The sequence below is a fragment of the Pagrus pagrus genome (assembly GCF_965226575.1).
Source record: "Pagrus pagrus genome assembly, chromosome: 3".
Taxonomy (NCBI): Eukaryota; Metazoa; Chordata; class Actinopteri; order Spariformes; family Sparidae; genus Pagrus; species Pagrus pagrus.
The window spans coordinates 30,037,337-30,055,439 of NC_140187.1; the positions used below are offsets into that span (position 1 = coordinate 30,037,337).

General features: G+C 41.8%; 1 protein-coding gene across 2 annotated transcripts in view; it reads left to right on the forward strand.

The window, feature by feature from the left end:
• The window catches only part of phactr3b (phosphatase and actin regulator 3b), a 58,820-nt gene extending 41,055 nt beyond the window's left edge, over nt 1–17,765 (forward strand). The window contains exons 9-13 of one of the 2 annotated variants that reach the window (XM_084349879.1): nt 13,579–13,634; nt 15,213–15,274; nt 15,494–15,634; nt 16,704–16,780; nt 17,246–17,765. In XM_084349879.1, the coding sequence (XP_084206005.1) occupies nt 13,579–13,634; nt 15,213–15,274; nt 15,494–15,634; nt 16,704–16,780; nt 17,246–17,261 (352 nt within the window). In that variant the 3' untranslated portion in view covers nt 17,262–17,765. The remainder of the gene's footprint in view (nt 1–13,578; nt 13,635–15,212; nt 15,275–15,493; nt 15,635–16,703; nt 16,781–17,245) is intronic. The other variant, XM_084349880.1, reaches the window with a different exon arrangement.
• The last annotated feature ends 338 nt before the right edge of the window (nt 17,766–18,103 follow it).

Consider the following 18,103-nt stretch of genomic DNA (forward strand, 5'->3'; position numbering starts at 1 on the left):
TGACCCAGAGCTGCGGACAGCTGAGACATGCCATTGTTGGGGGTGACGGCACCATGTGCTCGTCTGCCAGGGGACATGACCGGGTCCTCCTGGCAGCTTGCACAGCAACAACAAAAGCTGAAGGGACCCTCTCTAAACCCCGCTCTCTAAACATCCATGCTGTACCAGTGATTGTGTACACACTGGATGAATCATTCTGAATCTGTCGCATTGAATGAGTCGTGCTGAATGGAACAGAGCAGTGTTTGTGGAGGTGGACAGCACGCTGTGTCCTGTCTGAAGCTCTCGAGGCAGTGTTTGAGTGCTGTGAAGGGCCTTGGGCACGCAGCAGTTTGTACAACATGAGGAACAGAACAGACTCCATCACAGACAGAACGGTCTCACCTTCACTCCAAACAAGCCAGGCAACATGATGCTCAGGCATTCATCTGAGTTACCTTGTGCAATGCTCCATTCTTTGGGAAAATGAATTGATACATTACGTTGTCATGTTATGTAGCCACTCTGGATAATTGTAATAAGATTTTAGCACCCTTCAAATTATTCTGATGGAATAAAATTCTGTTTGTAGAAAAATTAGACAAAAATTGGTCCTGACTGGGTTTCGTTCAGCTCAATTAAGTCCCCAGAATTAAATCCCTACATCGATGCTGCAGAGTGCCCTGCTGTCTGGGTCTTTTTTGAAACTACCCCCTCTTTTGTGTTTTAAATCTATGCTAAGTGCCGTAAAAGAAGAAGAAATGGGACGATTTAGAATTTGGTTCCACTGAAATAGTAAAGCGAACTACTGGGACACCATCAGGATATAGATTATAATGTGAACACAGTATTTGTTGAGTTCCTATTAACAAACCTGGAACTGAACACCAAGAGATGTTTTGTCATGGTCGGTGGTCACTGGCCCCCTCTGACCAATGAATTCTGTCTGTGCTCTTGTGGAGGCTTCTCAGTCTCCAAACACTATTTATAAATGGGTTATTATACAGTATCAGCTAAACCCAGCAAGAATAGCTTGCTAGCCTTTTACTATAAATCATCAAACACCAAGATTTCATGCATTGCAATGGGAAGAAATGCATCATTTGAAAAAAGAAAATGAAATGCATGCTACAGTGAAAACAGCATTGTTAGTTGTTAGAGGTGTGAATCTTCACTCGCCTCACAGTTCGATTCGATTCAACTGTCCACGATTCTCAATGCATCTCGCACCTTAATTGCTGAATATAGCTACTTTTTGATTAATTAACACAATCAGTAAGATAAATCTGAACTCCATTTAAATTCAGAAAGGCTTTTAAAAGTCAGACTACAAGTCTACAATATAAAAAGCTGCATCTTTTCAATACCAGTATCTGTGTGACCCTGCTCAGTACATAAACATCACAAAAACAAAACTGTGAAAAAAATGTGTGCTGTAATCTCCAAAATATTGTTGTCACCTAACAGCTCAGAGACTGGCCACTTGTTGAATGTGGCAAACACCACAAGCATGACTCTGCTGCACACACCTCTCAGACTGAGACGTTGACAGCTCCTTCTCAGTTCTCGGCTGACTAACTGGGCTCACTGTGGTCTTCATGGTTGACTTCACACACAGTCATTGTATTCATGCTTCCTAGTGAGTTCATAAAATCTGAAATGTGCCCAGATGCCCATATTCCAAATACTCTGTGCATTTCATATCGCTTGCTGTTGATCTCTGCCCCTCTCCGACAAATCTATATAAGTAACGTTAGCTTAACATTCGGCCTCAGTTCAATGCAAGACAGCGATGTTGCAACATAACTTTACTACTTCATTGTCCTGCAGAGGCCCAAAAATCAACATTCAACACTAGAAGGCTGCAAACTCCTTTTTATGTTCTGTCAGTGCATTGATGCAGGATCTTCTACATAGAATCGACGATGCATCATGAGTAGTGGCTCACCGTTGGCCCCGGGTAGGCAAATGACTCGGCCTGTACCTGTTCATGGTCCGTTCTTTCTTGGCAAGCTGCTCAGAATATGATCAAAATATGAGAATTTAATTAAGATTTGTGAAAGTAAAATTGATTTCATGAAGCAGAGACTTGTACTTTCTGTTTTGAGCAGCAGTTACTGTTAGAGCAGCAGATTAGAGCAGAGAACTAAATAGATGTTGAACTGTAGATTATAACCGTATAACCTGTAAAGGCATTTGATGACTATATCTTCACCATTTAAGATTCTACAGGACCTGCTGGTCAGTTTTCTTAGCTAAGGTGCTCGACTTCTTTTGGATTATCTTGGATAAAACTTTGTGTTCTTAAAGTGAACAGGACACAAAGGTACAAAAAGCAACAGTGACCTAAACCTTAATCATTGTAATTATAAAATGCAACTGATACCTTTAGAAGTTCAGTTTTTTCCTTTTATTAAAGTTTATTCATCAGTTTATCTTGCATGTACTTGGGTAGATGTGAATATTGTACAAAACTGTGTTGGAGGGTATAAAAAGACACCAAAGTATCAAAACTAAACAAAGGCTTTTTTTACACAATCAGTACATGTAAAGAATAGATGGAACACATTTATGGAATTTCAGCTCCTAGTTTTCTGTACATACATTTTACAAAGAAGAATTAGAACAAAGCTATTAAAACAGCCTTTCATTGTATGTTTAATTCTTATAAAACATCATTTGTGCTGTGCTCTTTTCATTTGTGCTGTGATGCAACACATCCAGGTTGCATTGATTCACTGTACATAAGCGCAGCGCTCTGCAGCAGAATGCAGAGCAGTGGGCCGGCCCGGGATAGCAGAAGGGAACCCTCTGTTTCTAAATTTAGCTCTCATCGGCGAAAACACTGCAGCAGCAGCAGTCATAATCGATGGCCTATCTACGTCACAGCCCAGTTTGCCTGCTCTCCTCTCCGGTCCCCGCTGATAGAGAGGTTGCGTTTCCTCCCCCGTTCCCCTCTGATTGAACCGTCCCCACTCGCCCGCAGTGCTCTTGTGGAGAGCCGGACACGGTTTACTGCAATCATCTATGTCTCCATCTTTTCCCTTTGTTACATGCTTTCATGCAGGCATCCTCAGCCTGTGCACTCAGCTGAGGACATGGTTACATAAAAATGACACTGAGAAAGACCATCTTGTAAAGCACTGCTGAGATTTACTGCAGCTGCCTGATTCTCTGAAGTTGTGAGAGAGAAGTGATCATGGGTCTGATGACTTGGTTAAAATCTTTAAAGCATCAATGTCCTGAATTCCCAAGAGAAACGTGCTTCTATTTTTAGAAGGGTGACTTTTTGAATCCATTGTTCGTTACCTTCGACCTGTCATGTGATGGCCCAGTAGGTGACCGTTCAGCGAGAGAGGAGAGGAGAGGAGAGGAGAGGAGAGGAGAGGAGAGGAGAGGAGAGGAGAGGAGAGGAGCTGGGGTTGGAAGTATATTTTGAAGGTATTCTTTCTTAGTGTTTCTGTGCTGATGGGACATTTAGTTATATAGACATATATTGGGGGAGAGCTGCTCTGAAGGGAAAAATAGTCGCACTGGGTGAATTAAAGTTTGAAGAGCTACTGTTTTTTTAAAACTAAAACTCTGACAAAGGCAGCGTCAGAAGACAAAATGTAAAAAAAAATGATGAAGCCTATAGAGTGCTGCAGGCATAAATCCTAAAACCCTGTCGTGAGTTAGCATTTCTTCCAGTTCCCTCGTCTCAAAGTCATTGGGCTCTTTGAATGTGTTTTGGTCTGTGGTTAACACAAGCTTAAAGGAACAGTTCATCCAAAAATGAAAAGTCATTATCTGCTCACCCCCAGAAAGTCGGGGGAAGTATCGTAGTCCATGAAACATTTCTGGAGCTTCACAGCAATACAGCATTGCAGCACAACAACTGAAGTAGATGGGGACTAAACATAAAAAATTAACTGGAAACAAAACATAAAATGTCTCCATACAGCTTGTCTGATGTAACCCAAGTCTGTGGAAGCCCTGATATCCTCAATTGACTTGAAAATGTCTGATTTACACCCTTTTTAAAGCTGATATCTTCACTGTAGCCACTAAGCTAAAAGCATTAGCTTGCACCCCGTCGGAAGTGGGGCCGTGAGCTCGACCGTAAACATTGTCTTTTCAAGTCAATTTGGCATCTTTGATCCAGACTGGGGTGAACTTGTCCTTTAACACTTTTACTCATGACAGCCACTTGTAGATACCTATGCCAGATTCCAAAGGCTGAATTACAAAACACTTTTTAATAGAAACAGTTGAACCCAGCAGTGTTGGTGGGATCATCGGTGAAAAAGGTTTAACCAGATTAGCTTGTCTGACCTTTCAAGTTCAGTGTAGACGTAAAGCATGAAGTTATCAGTGTAAGCTATGTACAGTTGCTGACTGACATAACACGATTATGAAAATCCTGTTTAAGAATTCATGAATTAGACTTAGATATGATTGCTACAGCTATACATTAACATTTCCACTGCAACTCTTTGCAATTCAAATTTGCTGATAGCTAAATTTTGCGCAGGAAGAAACCTCCTTGGCCGTGCCCATTAAGTAACTCCACAAACACGATTAATTCTGCTACCAGGTCTGCCTCAGTGAAATGTCTGTGTGTGTCTGGGGTATTACATAGCAGAGAGTGGAAGGAGCAATGGTAAAGAAAGAGAAAGGTAGAGGAAGGAAGACACGCATGATGACAGGAGCATACTCAGTATTTGCCACAGTCCGCTGAGCCATGGAGGAACCAATAATTGGATATTTGTGTCACATAGACCAATTTCTGCTGACACCACAGCTCACTGTGTGAAGCAGGACGGACCAACGAACCTCAGCTGCTGTCTAAGGCTTCTATAAATAACTCAGTTTTGCACAGGCCACACAGCAGCTGACTGCAAGACGGCAATATTAGCATTTAGAAATCCCAATGCTTTAGTTAGATTGAGTGAAAATAATTATATGTGCTGAGACAGATATTTCTCTTTCGGTGAATGAGTTCTCCACAAAGACAAGAAAGAAGTGTCAGAAACTAAAGGATGCAGGGGCCGCATTGATCATATCACTGACTTCAAAAGAACAGTTTCCTAACATAAGCTTTAATCCATTTTCATTCACTTTCCTTTAAAATGATATGTCTGTGAACGCTACTCAACACAATAGCAGTTTCCAGGCAACCAAGGCTGTCAGATGGTGGCTCCCTTGCAGAGAATATTTTCAGTTTCATAATCCCCTTCACCCCAGATGAAATATTAATGCGTTCTCTGCTCGGGTTTTCCTCCCAGTTTTTTTCCCCTCCCGCGGGTAAGGAAACTTAGCTAGGCAAGTGATCACTTTCACAAAATCCAGAAGTGACTTAAGTGCTCAGCTCTCACGCCAGTGAAGAGCAGAGTCACGACTGATGCAACCACGACGTGGCCATTAAATTGAATTAAAGAGGATACACTGTGATATTACAGTTTTATTCTTTTAAGGCTTTTTATGCTTTTGATAGACAGGGCGGCTGAAGAGGTTATAGGAAAGTAGGTAGAGAGACACGGGATGATTCGAATCCTTGGCTGCCGTGGCGAGGAGGCAGCCTCTGTACATGGGTCTCTCCCATCTGAGCTACTTCTAATGCAGAAACCAGTTCCAGCAGTGCCAGCAGGCCGAAACTGAGCCACCACTGGGCAAGAAAAGAAACATCGGCATCTAAAGAAAAGTTTTAGCAGCTGCCATGATGACCTTATCCCCATCTGCAAGCAAAGAGGAGTGTTATACTTTCTTTTATATAATGCTGTTTGCATGTTCATGTGTGGTTGACCTAGAAGGTCTGGGTTTTGTTAACTGGAGCATATATCCTGGAAGAGAGTGTCATCGAGTGTTTAGTTTAGAGAGAGAAGGAACCGTTACAGAAGCAAAATGCTGCCACAGCTACAAACAGAAGAGGCTCATTTTATTGTTACAAGAACAATGTTTTAACAGAGACCCATTTCATATCATAACAAGATCTGTTTTGCATTATGACATTTTATCTCATCATATTATGTACATAAATTATTCTGTTTGAACAACACATTATTACGCAAAATATTGTTAAAACAAGTAACATTTCTCGTTACAACACGATCAGTTGGTATGGTGTTAGAACAAGAAACTTCCATATTGTAATAATGCGAAAAAGATCCAACCAAAGCCTTAATACTGGACACTAGTTCAAGTTTAATGAAGATAAAGTGATATGTTGTTATGACAAGAAAAGTGTTTTTCTGTTACAGTATGATTTGATATGTAACACTAATGTTAAAAATATAATTATAACCTGAAAAAACGTATTAAAACATATTGAAAAAATTGTGACTTTAAAGCTAGTCTATGTAACTTTTGCTTAATGATGGCCACAGTTGTACAACAATATCTATCTAGAGTTTAAAGCTTGCTTTAGCCGTCTTAAGCTACAGTGGTACCAGACAGGTGGTGCCAGTGGTTGATTTTATTGCTTATGAATAAATTGTTTTCATTTGTTAGGAGAAGATTATTCTTTTTTCTTTTTTTTCGAAAGTTACACCCTATTATGTATATTTTTCAAAAGCACCTAAATATTCCATGAGATTATTTTATTGGATTTGAGATGGATTTGAAATACGAAATGAAGTACTGGATTTATATTTATTATAATTCTTATGTTTGTTTGTATCAATTGTTTATATATAAACCTCAAACACACAAAAGAGCAACATAACAAGTAAAAAAAAGAAAAAGTGCAGCGGTGGAGGTGGAGGTGGTGCAACTGTTAAAATTGCAGCAGCTCTTTCTTTCTTTGCCAATAGATAGCAACATCAATATGTCTACATCTGCAAGTCTGGACGATAACTCAGTGTGATAGATGACGGACTAGTCTGACAATGATCACACAGCTCACCCTTGCTGAGAATCTTCTGCCTGCTAAATATGAATCAGTGTGTTTGTGAGTGAGTCACACGCTATTTATTTTATCATTTAGATGTTTGTCATTTTAATGTGTGTGTTTGCAAAGAATATTTACCAACAACACTAAGTCCTTGGTTACAAATTTAATATGATTAAGTCCCTTTTTCAAGAACATTGATTAGTACTGCTGAGTGTTAGGGTTGTATGTGAGAACACGTCTGTATTCCGCTGGGAGTTCAAATAATGAAGACAGTCTGTAGTTTTTGTCACTGTGGTTTCACACAAGGAACATTTCTTGCAGGATGTGCCTCTCCAGTGTCTATTTGTGCCTTTATAGTGAGCAGCATCACAACCAGGCATCAATCCAATTACAGGACTGGAGTTGGCAGATATTGTGAAGCAGTTGGAGAGACGTAAGCACCGGATGACACAGCCTGCACATATATGGCAAGAAGCGAAATCGTCAAATTACATGTTGTCACCACTAGACCATCCCTGTCCCACATGCAGTAATTAGCGTTACACAATGGCTTTTTTTCTGGGGATCTAGCTTTGAGTACCCTCTAATTGAAATGTCAAAAGTGTCAAAGCCTCTGCACCCACTCACTGAACACTGGTTGTTTTTCTCTACTTTCGACCTCTTGCCAAATTAGGGTTAGATCAGAGACGTGACCTATGACATATGTTGCTAAATTTGTTTGCTTGTCACCCACTGCTTCATATCTCAGGCTTTAAATAAACAGATACAGGGTACATAGGGTGTACATTTGTTCTCCCAGTCTGGCCATTGTCCATCTCTAGCATTGATTCTGGCTTACCAGTTGACTGTAGGAGTGTTCATTATGCAAACAGAAATGGATTTTTAAATAGGGTACATCTGCTATTCTGGCTAATGGATGTCCATTTTTTTATGAAATCAATGTTCAATCATTTCAGGACAGTTAGGTTACTTCGAAAGGACAAGATCGGCTGGTTATTCAGTCCACGATTTTGGTCTTGACTGACAACTATTGTATGGTCCACTCATGGAGGATAAATGAACATTATTTTGTCAACATCTACAAGACAGAAAATTTGCCGTAGGCATTCATGGTCCCCAGGCGATGAATCCTGATGATTTTGGTGATCCTCTGACTTTTCCTCTGCACCATCATGACATTCACATTCATCGTTTTGAGTGAAATGTCTCCACAACTTCAAAATGGATTGCTATGAAATTTGGTAAACATCTATGTTAACCTTAGGATGAATTTTAATCACTTTTTGGTCGTCCTCTAACGCCTTTAGCAGGTCAAAATTTCACTCTCTTTTATTTGGTTTATAACCAAATTATTGTAAAGCTATTACATTCAGTCTTAGTCGCACTCTGAGTTTTATGCTAATTTGGCAAACATAGTAAACTTGCTTAACATCAGCATGTTAGCATTTTGGCATTAACATTTACCTCAGATTGCCTAAATATCGCCTCACAGAGCTTCTAGCATGGCTGTAGACTAATTTGAAAAGTAGTCTTTATTTTTTTTATTGATGGTAACTCATAATGAATGTGTGCTTTAGCTTACAGAGTCACCTGTGTTTCCTCCAGTGTGAAAGTACAGTTCTCTAACGTTCAAGGCGGGAACCTGCTATTTGAAGTTGCCTCCTCCTCACTGTGCTCCCAGCGGGTTGTTTGAGAGCCAGACATGATCTACCCACTTGATCTGTGGACCTGTGCTAAAGGGCAAAGCCGTGGAGACAAACAACTGGCTAGATACAGAATTGATTCTTGGTTTCATGTCTGAGTCTTTGAATGTGTCCCATTCATCTATCATCAATAGCTCAGTGAGCCTTTGAACAGAGGGAGTTTTAAAAGGTAGCTGGAAGGCTCTTGCGTGATTTACAGAGCTCTTTCATATCTATAATAGATATATAAATACAGTATATATCCAAGACGCCTTTTCCTCATAACCACCGTCATTCATATTTATGTGACCTAGTAACAGTGGGACACATCCAGGTCAGCACTTAAACACAACAAGTCCTGGACCATAACCAAGTTATATAAACACCAGGCTTCTAGTAGGCTACCATTAAAGAGGGTTCCTTTAATTATTCCTGGCAACTACCCCTAACTGCCCCCCTGCGCCCCTCGTCCCCCAGGCCGTCCTGGGCTCACTCAGACTTCACATCCGACTGTGGCACTCCTGTCCTCGGGCTCTGGCACTGAGGGGAAGGAGCGAGGAATTAGGACACACCTCAGTGGGCAGTAGCAGGCCGCCGCCCGGCCCGTGGCGCCTGACTCATCCCATTCTCCTCCACTTCTCATGGGCTGACATTCCCATCAGCCCCTGCTCTTACAGGCAGCTCATTGCTTTGACATGCTGGTGAGTTCTCCAACAAACGAGGAACTTTTACCTCTGCCCAAGAAGAGTGGGTGAGTACTTGTGATGCGCGAATCGCTGCAGGAGGCTGTGACTAAAGGCCCAATAGGATTGTTGTTGGTAAAATAGAAACAGGCTGACTCACCTCGGCTTTTCTGGTGTTTGGATTTTGTTTTTGCGTTAAATCCACATCACTTTTATTTTTTCATGTCTAATACATCCGGTGCATCCTTTTTTGGGTTAAAGAGTGTGGCCGCAGCAGATTTGATTCACTCTGTGAACTGAGGCTAATGCTATTGACCCGCTGCAGACCACACATCCCACTATAGCTCCATTCCATTTAGCACATCGACTCCCCTCAGCTTCCATTACTGCCAGGTCTGTGGTCCTGTTTTGTAAGCCCTCAGTGGTCCTAGTTACAGCTGAAGCAGTCACAGGGCAGGAGGCTTATTTTAGATCTGCACTTTAGGTGCCATTATGTTCAGGGCTGTGGACAAAATGTTGCAGCTTATAAAAGGTTTTACATGATTTTGTCTTTGTCCTAGTCTGAGCTCAGCTATTTAAAGTCGAATACAAATTGGATATTATGTCTGTTGGCAAAATGATTCATAATGTCATCAGAACAGAGTAACAACATGCTTTCAAAATCACAAGTGTGATGAAAACCAGCCCAGTATCTCTGGGGATCAGTTGTGCACCTCATGATGTCAGTAGGTCCATTGCCAAGCATCTGACTTTCATGCAGGAAACCAAAGTTCCAACATCTGTGACAGACCTGCCATTAAAGGTACCCTGTGGACAATTAGTAAGTTTTCTTGGCCATCAAAGCCCTAAAATATTGAGTACCTGCTAATACCAGTTAGGGCTTGGTACTCGTATTCACCTAAAGATAAATGCCCAGTATACCACCTCAAAATGAGATAAAATAAAACTTCCTTCATCCTGAAAGAGAATTCGAGGGCTGGGGGCAACAATGGTGAAAGCACAGGATGAACGAAGTAGAAAGAGCCAGAAAGTCCATATCAGGAGGAGGTCAAGGTGAGGTGGTTCATTGCTGCGCATAACTGCGCCCAGGTGACCAGGGTTCAAGCATCTTGAGAAGCAAGTAGTCAATAGTGACTGTTTTAAGGAAGCAGTTATTTTAAGCCAAACCCCAATGTGTTCCTAAACCTAACCAAGTAGTTTTGGTGCCTTTTATTGTAAAAGTGTAGCTGGACATTGCATGTATGCTATTGCTTATTTGGCCAAGGACTGAGACCATGTTGTTTTCATGGGTAGGCGAGGCCAAGCGCTACAGCGACACGATGCACCAACGGGTCTGTTACACAGCTTTGCATGATATGGTCGTGTGCCAAGAAATACAAAGGCGGTGAAAAAGAAGAACACAAAGACATAAACAATGCAGGACTTCAGATATCCTTGTGTGTTGCTGTCTGTAGGGTCAGTGCAGATAAAAATGATTCATGTAAATTAAAATACATTGAAAAGAGAACTAAAAAAGTGTCTTTGAGTTGTGGTTTTGAAAGATTATACAATCAAGCTTATTTAAAGCGTAGATGTCTCGATAGAAAACCCCCGTCACATTTATTCTAACTAGACTTGGGAAGAGCAATTTCAGAGGACAGTAAGTACTTCAGGGATCATTTTGACAATTTCAAGATAATGCCATGTTACCCTGCTGTGAACAAAGACTAGAAAAACTGTGTTCACCTCGATAGTTTGGAGGATGGGGGGGTTGTCCTGCTCATAAAAAAAGACATTGTGTTCCCACTAAATTTGATGTCCTTTTCCTGGTCAGCACTTTAAGTCCCTGTGCTGGTCAGAACAACATCTGATCTAATTTTCTGCTCGCTCGGCCCGGTGTACATTGTCCCTGCTGTGGGTGTGAATCATAGTTTCATCTCCCAACAGTTAAGAGTGTGAATACATCGTGGTCTGACCCTTTTTTGCTTGATTATAAAAGTGGACTTTATTACAAGCTCGCACCTTTTTCTCAAGTGAGTCGTGACTCATTGTCTTTATTTAACCTTTGTGTATTCATGGAAGGCTTGTTTTGTCCACTCAAAGTGTGATCAGCAGCACTTTGCATCACATTAGTGCATGTGAAAGTGGTTGGGGCGGCCCACTAAAGCTACACGTTTTCTTTTTTTTTTTCTTTTTTTTGGCAGTCCAACGGCTTGTGATTAATTCTGCCCTACAAAAACAAACAGCAGGAGTTGAGAAAAATAGAGTTTAAAGTTTTTTTTAGGCTGGCTGGCAAACTGGGGAGCAGATAGAAAGGTTTTAATACCCCTTTCATGGCTTTTTGAGCTGATTATTTTACCCCAAAAATCATTGTTATATAACCCACACGATTTTCTATAATACATAGAGTTTGGCTATAATTCCTATGAGGCAGTATAAGAAGTTCTTCAGTGCTGTCTTGACAGCTGTGTGGCAAATTTAGTGGCAGTGAGTGTGTTGGGGGTGGGGAGGAGATTTTTCTTGGAAAGTCATGTGAGGAATCCTAAAATTCAGGTGATGCGGAATGCTGAGGACTAATCTGGGTGTGCCAAACCTCCCTATCTTTTTAAACATGTAGGCTGCATACATTTAACACATGAATACAAATTCCAGTATCAGTATCAGTGCCTCTGTTTGGTTTCAGTTCATCTCCGTCCACATGGCTACATCTATACCACCATGTTACATATAGCAAGTTATAGTCCTTGAGAGTGCTGAAAGGATTAGTTGATAATAAATGAGTTATTAATCAAGCAAAAAATGCCAGAAACATGCAGGGTTGAGGGTCTCAAATGTGAGGATAGTTTGCTGTTCTCTGGATTATATCTTTGTAACTCACATATCTTTAAAGTTAATTACTCTGTACACAGCAGCCATTAAATATTCAGACTACTTTCCCTGCTGATGCCCTGCTGTTGTGGAGAATCATTATCAGGCGATGCTTTGCTGCTGTTCAGTAACACAGATATTGTATTTGTTGTATTCATTTTCTCATAATGCATATTCGGTTTACCACAAGATATCACTATATGATATGGTACACTGTGCGTTTGCTTTATGAAAATTAAAGGTGCACTTTGTAAAGATGGGCCACCTGTCAAAGGTCGCTCCACACAGGCGGAGCAGCATATCACCAGACTAACACCCCACCTGCTGCTCATTATAACCTTTGCTGTAGCTATCTTTGGCTGTGTTAGCCTACACAGTATTTTGCGCATAAAAACACCAAAGCAATGGATAGAAGTTGGACAGTACCGTGTGTAAGACGGATTTAAGAGACACGAGTAAGAGAAGAAGTACTGATAAACAGTATATTCTACAGTTTATGATAATCGAAGCCGCCATCTTGGGTCTAGAGGTGGGTGTTAGGGTGAAATGTGTCTGAAATCCAACAGCTGAACAGCTCACTGGGGACTCTGACCTTCCGACCTCCCATTTCAAACGGAATCGTCTTTTGAGGGACAAAGGTGGGATAGGAAGGGCTGGGGCTAGCTGGTTAGCATGCTTACTCAGGTTGACATACCTGCAACACAACACATAGAACATCGTTGACACAACATCAGAACTTGCCTCAAAGTCTGTTGAGAATATCAGTAAATATTTTGGAACGTAAACTAAAACGATGTCCATGTCGTGCACACTGCACCTTTAACAGAGTGAGAGCAGAGTTTAGGTGGGTTTACTTCACTACAGTGCTGCTGGAAGGTATTACTGTGTTGTTCTGATCAAGCTGGAGCAGCACGGATCCCTGCTGCAGCAGCTTTGTGTGCGTGTGCGTGTGTCCGCGCGCGCGCATGGGGAATGTCCTCCTCAGCCCAGCCCCTCCTCTTCCTCCTCCTCCTCCCCCTCCTCCTCCTCCTCTCCTCCTCACATTAGTTCTGTGCATGTGGTAAAAGGCGGTGCTGCACCATCCCTCTCCTCACAGCACACCACAGCTCAGAGCGCTCAGCATCCCGCACACCGCCGGGACTCCCACCAGCGCTCCTCTCTCAACTTCATGTCAGCGCTGCTGGAACATTAAAACACAGATTTTTGAGGGAAATCCTCCCTTTCTTTCTTCAGTACACTGGCTCTGTCGCGTGATTTTAAACGCGCAGCCTGACTTTATTCCCGATGTGGAGCCTTAAATGTTCTAACGCCAAAACCAGCCGCTGTTTGGACTCGAGGTGGGACGCGGTGTTTGCGTTTTGGATGTGCGGATCTTGGCGCTCTGCGCACCGGCTCAAGCATCCGAAGTGCTAGTAGTAGTGAAAAAGACTGAAAGGACTTTGGGAGTGGAAGAAAGACACCCCAGCAGCGTGGGAGGGAAGATGGTCCAGAATGTAATTTTAGTGTTTTTCCGCAGGAGACTGAGCCAGAGGCCGGCCGTGGAGGAGCTGGAGAGCCGGAACATCTTAAAACGTGAGTAGTTGAACCAGTGACACAGGTTTATAATGCCGGAATGAGTTGGATTATCTCTTGTGATAAGCCTGCACTCTATTCTGTTTGTGCCACTCTGCAGAGATTTAGATAAATCTGACTGTAGGACGCGCCGCGGTTTTTTATGTGCAAAATATGCTTTTATTTTGAAAAACAAAAGATACAAAACATTATTGTAATTCATTTAATGCTTAATTTAAGTTTATATTAACCTTATAGTGCAGGCCTCAGTTTTATAAAAGCGACTATAGACTGGTGTGACGTGGGCGGATTTCAAAATAAGAGGTTCACACTATTTTATCATCACGATTGATCATTGACTTATTATGTAGGTTTTTTAAAAGATATTTTTATAGCAGGGATAGTTAGAATCATTACGATATTATTAAATTAGTGGGTGACAGAAAATTCACTTTTTTAATAATATTAAAATAATGTGCTTGCAACTTCTCAGATGTGAGGATTCCCTCAGTCTTGTGTTGTGGGTTTTTATCATTGTAGATGAAATAGGCCATCTGTGGGTTTTGACTATTGTTCAGACAAAACAAATCAATTGGAAACATTACCTTTGGCTTTTGGATGGACTTTTTTTAAAGTATTTTTTGACATTATGAACCAATTGAGAAAACAATCGATGGATCAATTGTCAATGCAATTAGTTCCAACCCTACTTTTTTTCTTTCTTTTCTTTTTTTTTTTTTTTTTTACATATTTGCAATAATGGACAGATTATTTTTTTGTCCTCTAAATGAACAGCCCTGCTCCCAAATCCCCAGAGTCGATGTAATATTCTTTTCCTGCTGTTTTCACCTCATATTTGAATCCTTAATGACCTGAGCTCCCTGTTGCAGCAAAGACACTGCTTTATTCAGAAGAGTAAGGTGTCTGACTGTAGCACTTCAATCCGTGAAACTAGTCTGTAAGTGTAGCCGAGCTGTCCCGACAACGCAGAACAATTATGAATCAGCCACATGAGGAATGAAGTCCCACATTTGTAGCGCGCTGCGTCTCCCTGTTGAGGCGGGCCACCTGTGAGCTCTGAGCAGCTGTGTGTTTCGTCACTGACCCCGTCTCTCTCTGCACGGGGAGATGTGTTCTAAAACCAAACACACCTCCCTCTGCAGCCAGGACACCGCATTCACTCCTCCAGTCTCCAAACCACTGACAAAAAGCAAACAATCAAACATACTCAAAGCCGCCAAAAGGCACAAACAGTTATGAAAAAACGAATGGGGTGACATCTATTGATCTTTCTGCTGTATCTAATAAAGATGAATGTTGTTAGCGCTGCCATCAGACCATGTCTCGCTCTCTAACTCAGCACTGATCCGGAGTTTAGCCGGTCAATGTTTCCCGTCCTCCCGACTGGCTCACTTAGTCGTATCGACTGTGAGGAGGATCAGACATATTAGCACTGTTAATCACAGACTTCATCAACTGTCCAGTCCATGATAGAAACAGTGGCAGGGTATTTACTTGACATTTGGTGCCATGACTAGTTCCTGATTAAAGTGAAAAACTGATTTTTGTTCACAGTATTTGTCTTTTTTGTGTCAACAGAAAGAAATGACCAGACAGAACAGGAGGAGAGGAGGGAGATCAAACAGCGGCTCAACAGAAAGGTAAGCTATCACTGATCTGGACACTTTCCCCGAATTTCATCTATTTAATCCCACATTTGGCCGACGCACCAGCCCTCATGGGGATTGTCAGGCAGCCAAAATATAGACCTTAATACCCAACCTGCTATTGTTTTTAATATTTAGTTTCTCGCAGCAAATCTCTTTGCTGATTGAATGCATTGATAAACAGATGAGCTGACAGATATGTTTCTTCTCCAGCTGAACCAGCGGCCGACAGTGGACGAGCTGCGGGACAGAAAGATCCTCATTCGTTTCAGCGACTATGTGGAAGTGGCCAAAGCTCAGGACTACGACAGGCGGGCCGACAAGCCCTGGACCAGACTGTCAGCTGCTGACAAGGTAGCTGAAAAAATCATCTCAGATCAGCACTGACCTTTTATATATTAAAAGAGTGCAAGAATTTGATTCCGTGGCCATATTCTGACATCTTTATTAAACAGACCTGTGTCAGCCTCTCTTCAGGGTTTCTGCAGATCTTGAAAAGTCATAAATTCGGTTTCCTCAAAAGAGGTATTAAAGCGTCTTTAATTAGATCAACAAAAGTGGGCTGTAAGGAGATTTTACACACTTACAAACCTAAAAGAGTAATTTTTTCTCACAGTGGATTGTGCTGCAGGAAGCTGTTACTCCTTTTTCAGTCAGCTCCGTCTCACTAACTGTCACTACTGCTAGCTGCAGCAGCGAGGAAGCTTCCTCGTCTCATTAAGTGAAAATTTTATCCAAACCATGAATGAACATATACGAGTGAATCATTTTTGATAAGTGAAAGCATCCATCCATGTAGTGCGCTTACATAAGTCTAGTTCGCATTCGGTTAATTGATGCAGAGAAATGCTTAATGATTTAATAAGAAATAATTCGAGGACATATTGTCCCGTCTGGGTTTTCATCATACGTATGCTGCAATGACCATGAGACAGATATTAACTGCATTCTATGTGGTACTGAAAAAATACCACATAGTCACGTTAAGTATTGTTGTCCACAAAACTTTTCTGGAGCTTCAGTGCAAAACAGCATTCTCCTAAACAAATGAAGTAGGAAGTGGCTTATTTAAAAATGTAAAAATACATAAAATGGCTCCATACAGGTTGTCCGACGTAATCCAAGTCTCCGGAAGGCCCGAGATCCCAAACTGCAGAAACCCTCTCTGTCATGATAGACATTTCTAATAAGACCTCCTGGTTGTCACAGACATTGGTTGTGGGTGTGAAAATGGGAAAAGTGCTCATCAAGGCCGCCTTTTCTTTGACATTAAACCCAGTTAAGCGTACATAATCTGCGCCTAAACAACAGATGTTTCTCCCTTTTCATAACAAACTCATTTGAGCTTCACCACCTGAGCAACTGCATTGGAGTATGAGGGGACACACCTGGGTTTACGCTCTTTGTCACTTTTGTTCCGCAGGCAGCGATACGGAAGGAGCTGAACGAGTTCAAAAGTAATGAGATGGAAGTTCATTCCTCGAGCAAGCATCTGACAAGGTCAGTTCTGGTGCCTATTATATTCTCCTTTTTGTGGCCTTTTGTTGTGCTTTACTGTTAGCAGATGATGTCTGAGAGGGTCAGTGTGACTTTGTACGAAAATTCAAAGGTGCATTATCCAACAGTTTCACATCAATGAGTGCACACCCTGCAGAGTAGGGCTTAAATTTAGCTGCGAGCAGGCCCCTGGAGATGGGAAAGTTGAACCCTTTTGCACCATCTCACCACTATAATATATGTCCTCATATATTTAGCTTACGTTTTGCTTTAGTCAAGACGGGCTGTAGCTATAAAAAACCCTGAATTAGCTGGGGTGGTGCTTACGCAGGACCCCGTTTTTGCAGGGAGGCCATTGGCTGCTATAGGGAGCACTGTCCATTGGGCTAATAATAGGCCTCTTGATTGATGAAGCCCTAGTATCTGAATATTTTAGCTCACACTTCCCCCTCTTTTCCCCCATTGCAGGTTCCACCGGCCTTAGCAAGGTTTCTTCTGTGAAGAGTTGCTGATATCTGGTTCTGTCAGTGAAGACCATGCACAGAGTCTTCCAAGCGCCCTGGCCCACAGTCAGTGGGCGTCCTGGTAATTGTGTCCAGCGAACCTTGGAGGCTATGTCTCTAGACGGGGACGCATGCTGCAAGCTCCACTCCTGCTCAGAGGAACATGACCTTAACCCTCACTTCACCTTGTCCGAGGAGCAGGAAGAATCAAGGTCATGTGTTCGCCATAGACAAGCAGAGACTTCTTTTTGTAAACAGACTCTTTTGAATGACGTCCTTTTTGATGCCACATGGGGGAAATGTGCATGTGACCGAGTCGACCAGTCCCACTCCAGTATCAGTAGTCACATCCCCGAGCTGTGTCTGAGTCTCACTGATTCAGTTGACGATGTTTCATATCAACAGTGTAAACAGAAACCTTGTCTGTGGAAAAGACAAAAATCCCTTTGTAAGCACTATTTATTGTCTGCAAAATACAGGTTTTCAATTTGTAACAAACTGCTTGTTTGTCTTGTGTGCAGCATGTTCAAATCATATTTTAACATCGCAGAAATGCGTGATATTTAAAAAGGTCGGATTCAGGGTGATGATTGCCGACTACACATCATAAACGGGTTGTAATCCTCTCAGATTTATCTTGTCACGTCTGTGCTTGAGTAAGCAGATAATATCGGAGTGAAGTTCACCTTCATCAGATCAAGCAGCACTTAGTTTACAAATGCAGGCAGTGACCTGTTTCTTCTAATCACGCTGTGTTAAGTTCCATAACAAATGAGGGCAGGCATCATTTGTCAGGTATTAAGCAGGTTAGTTCGGTTAAATC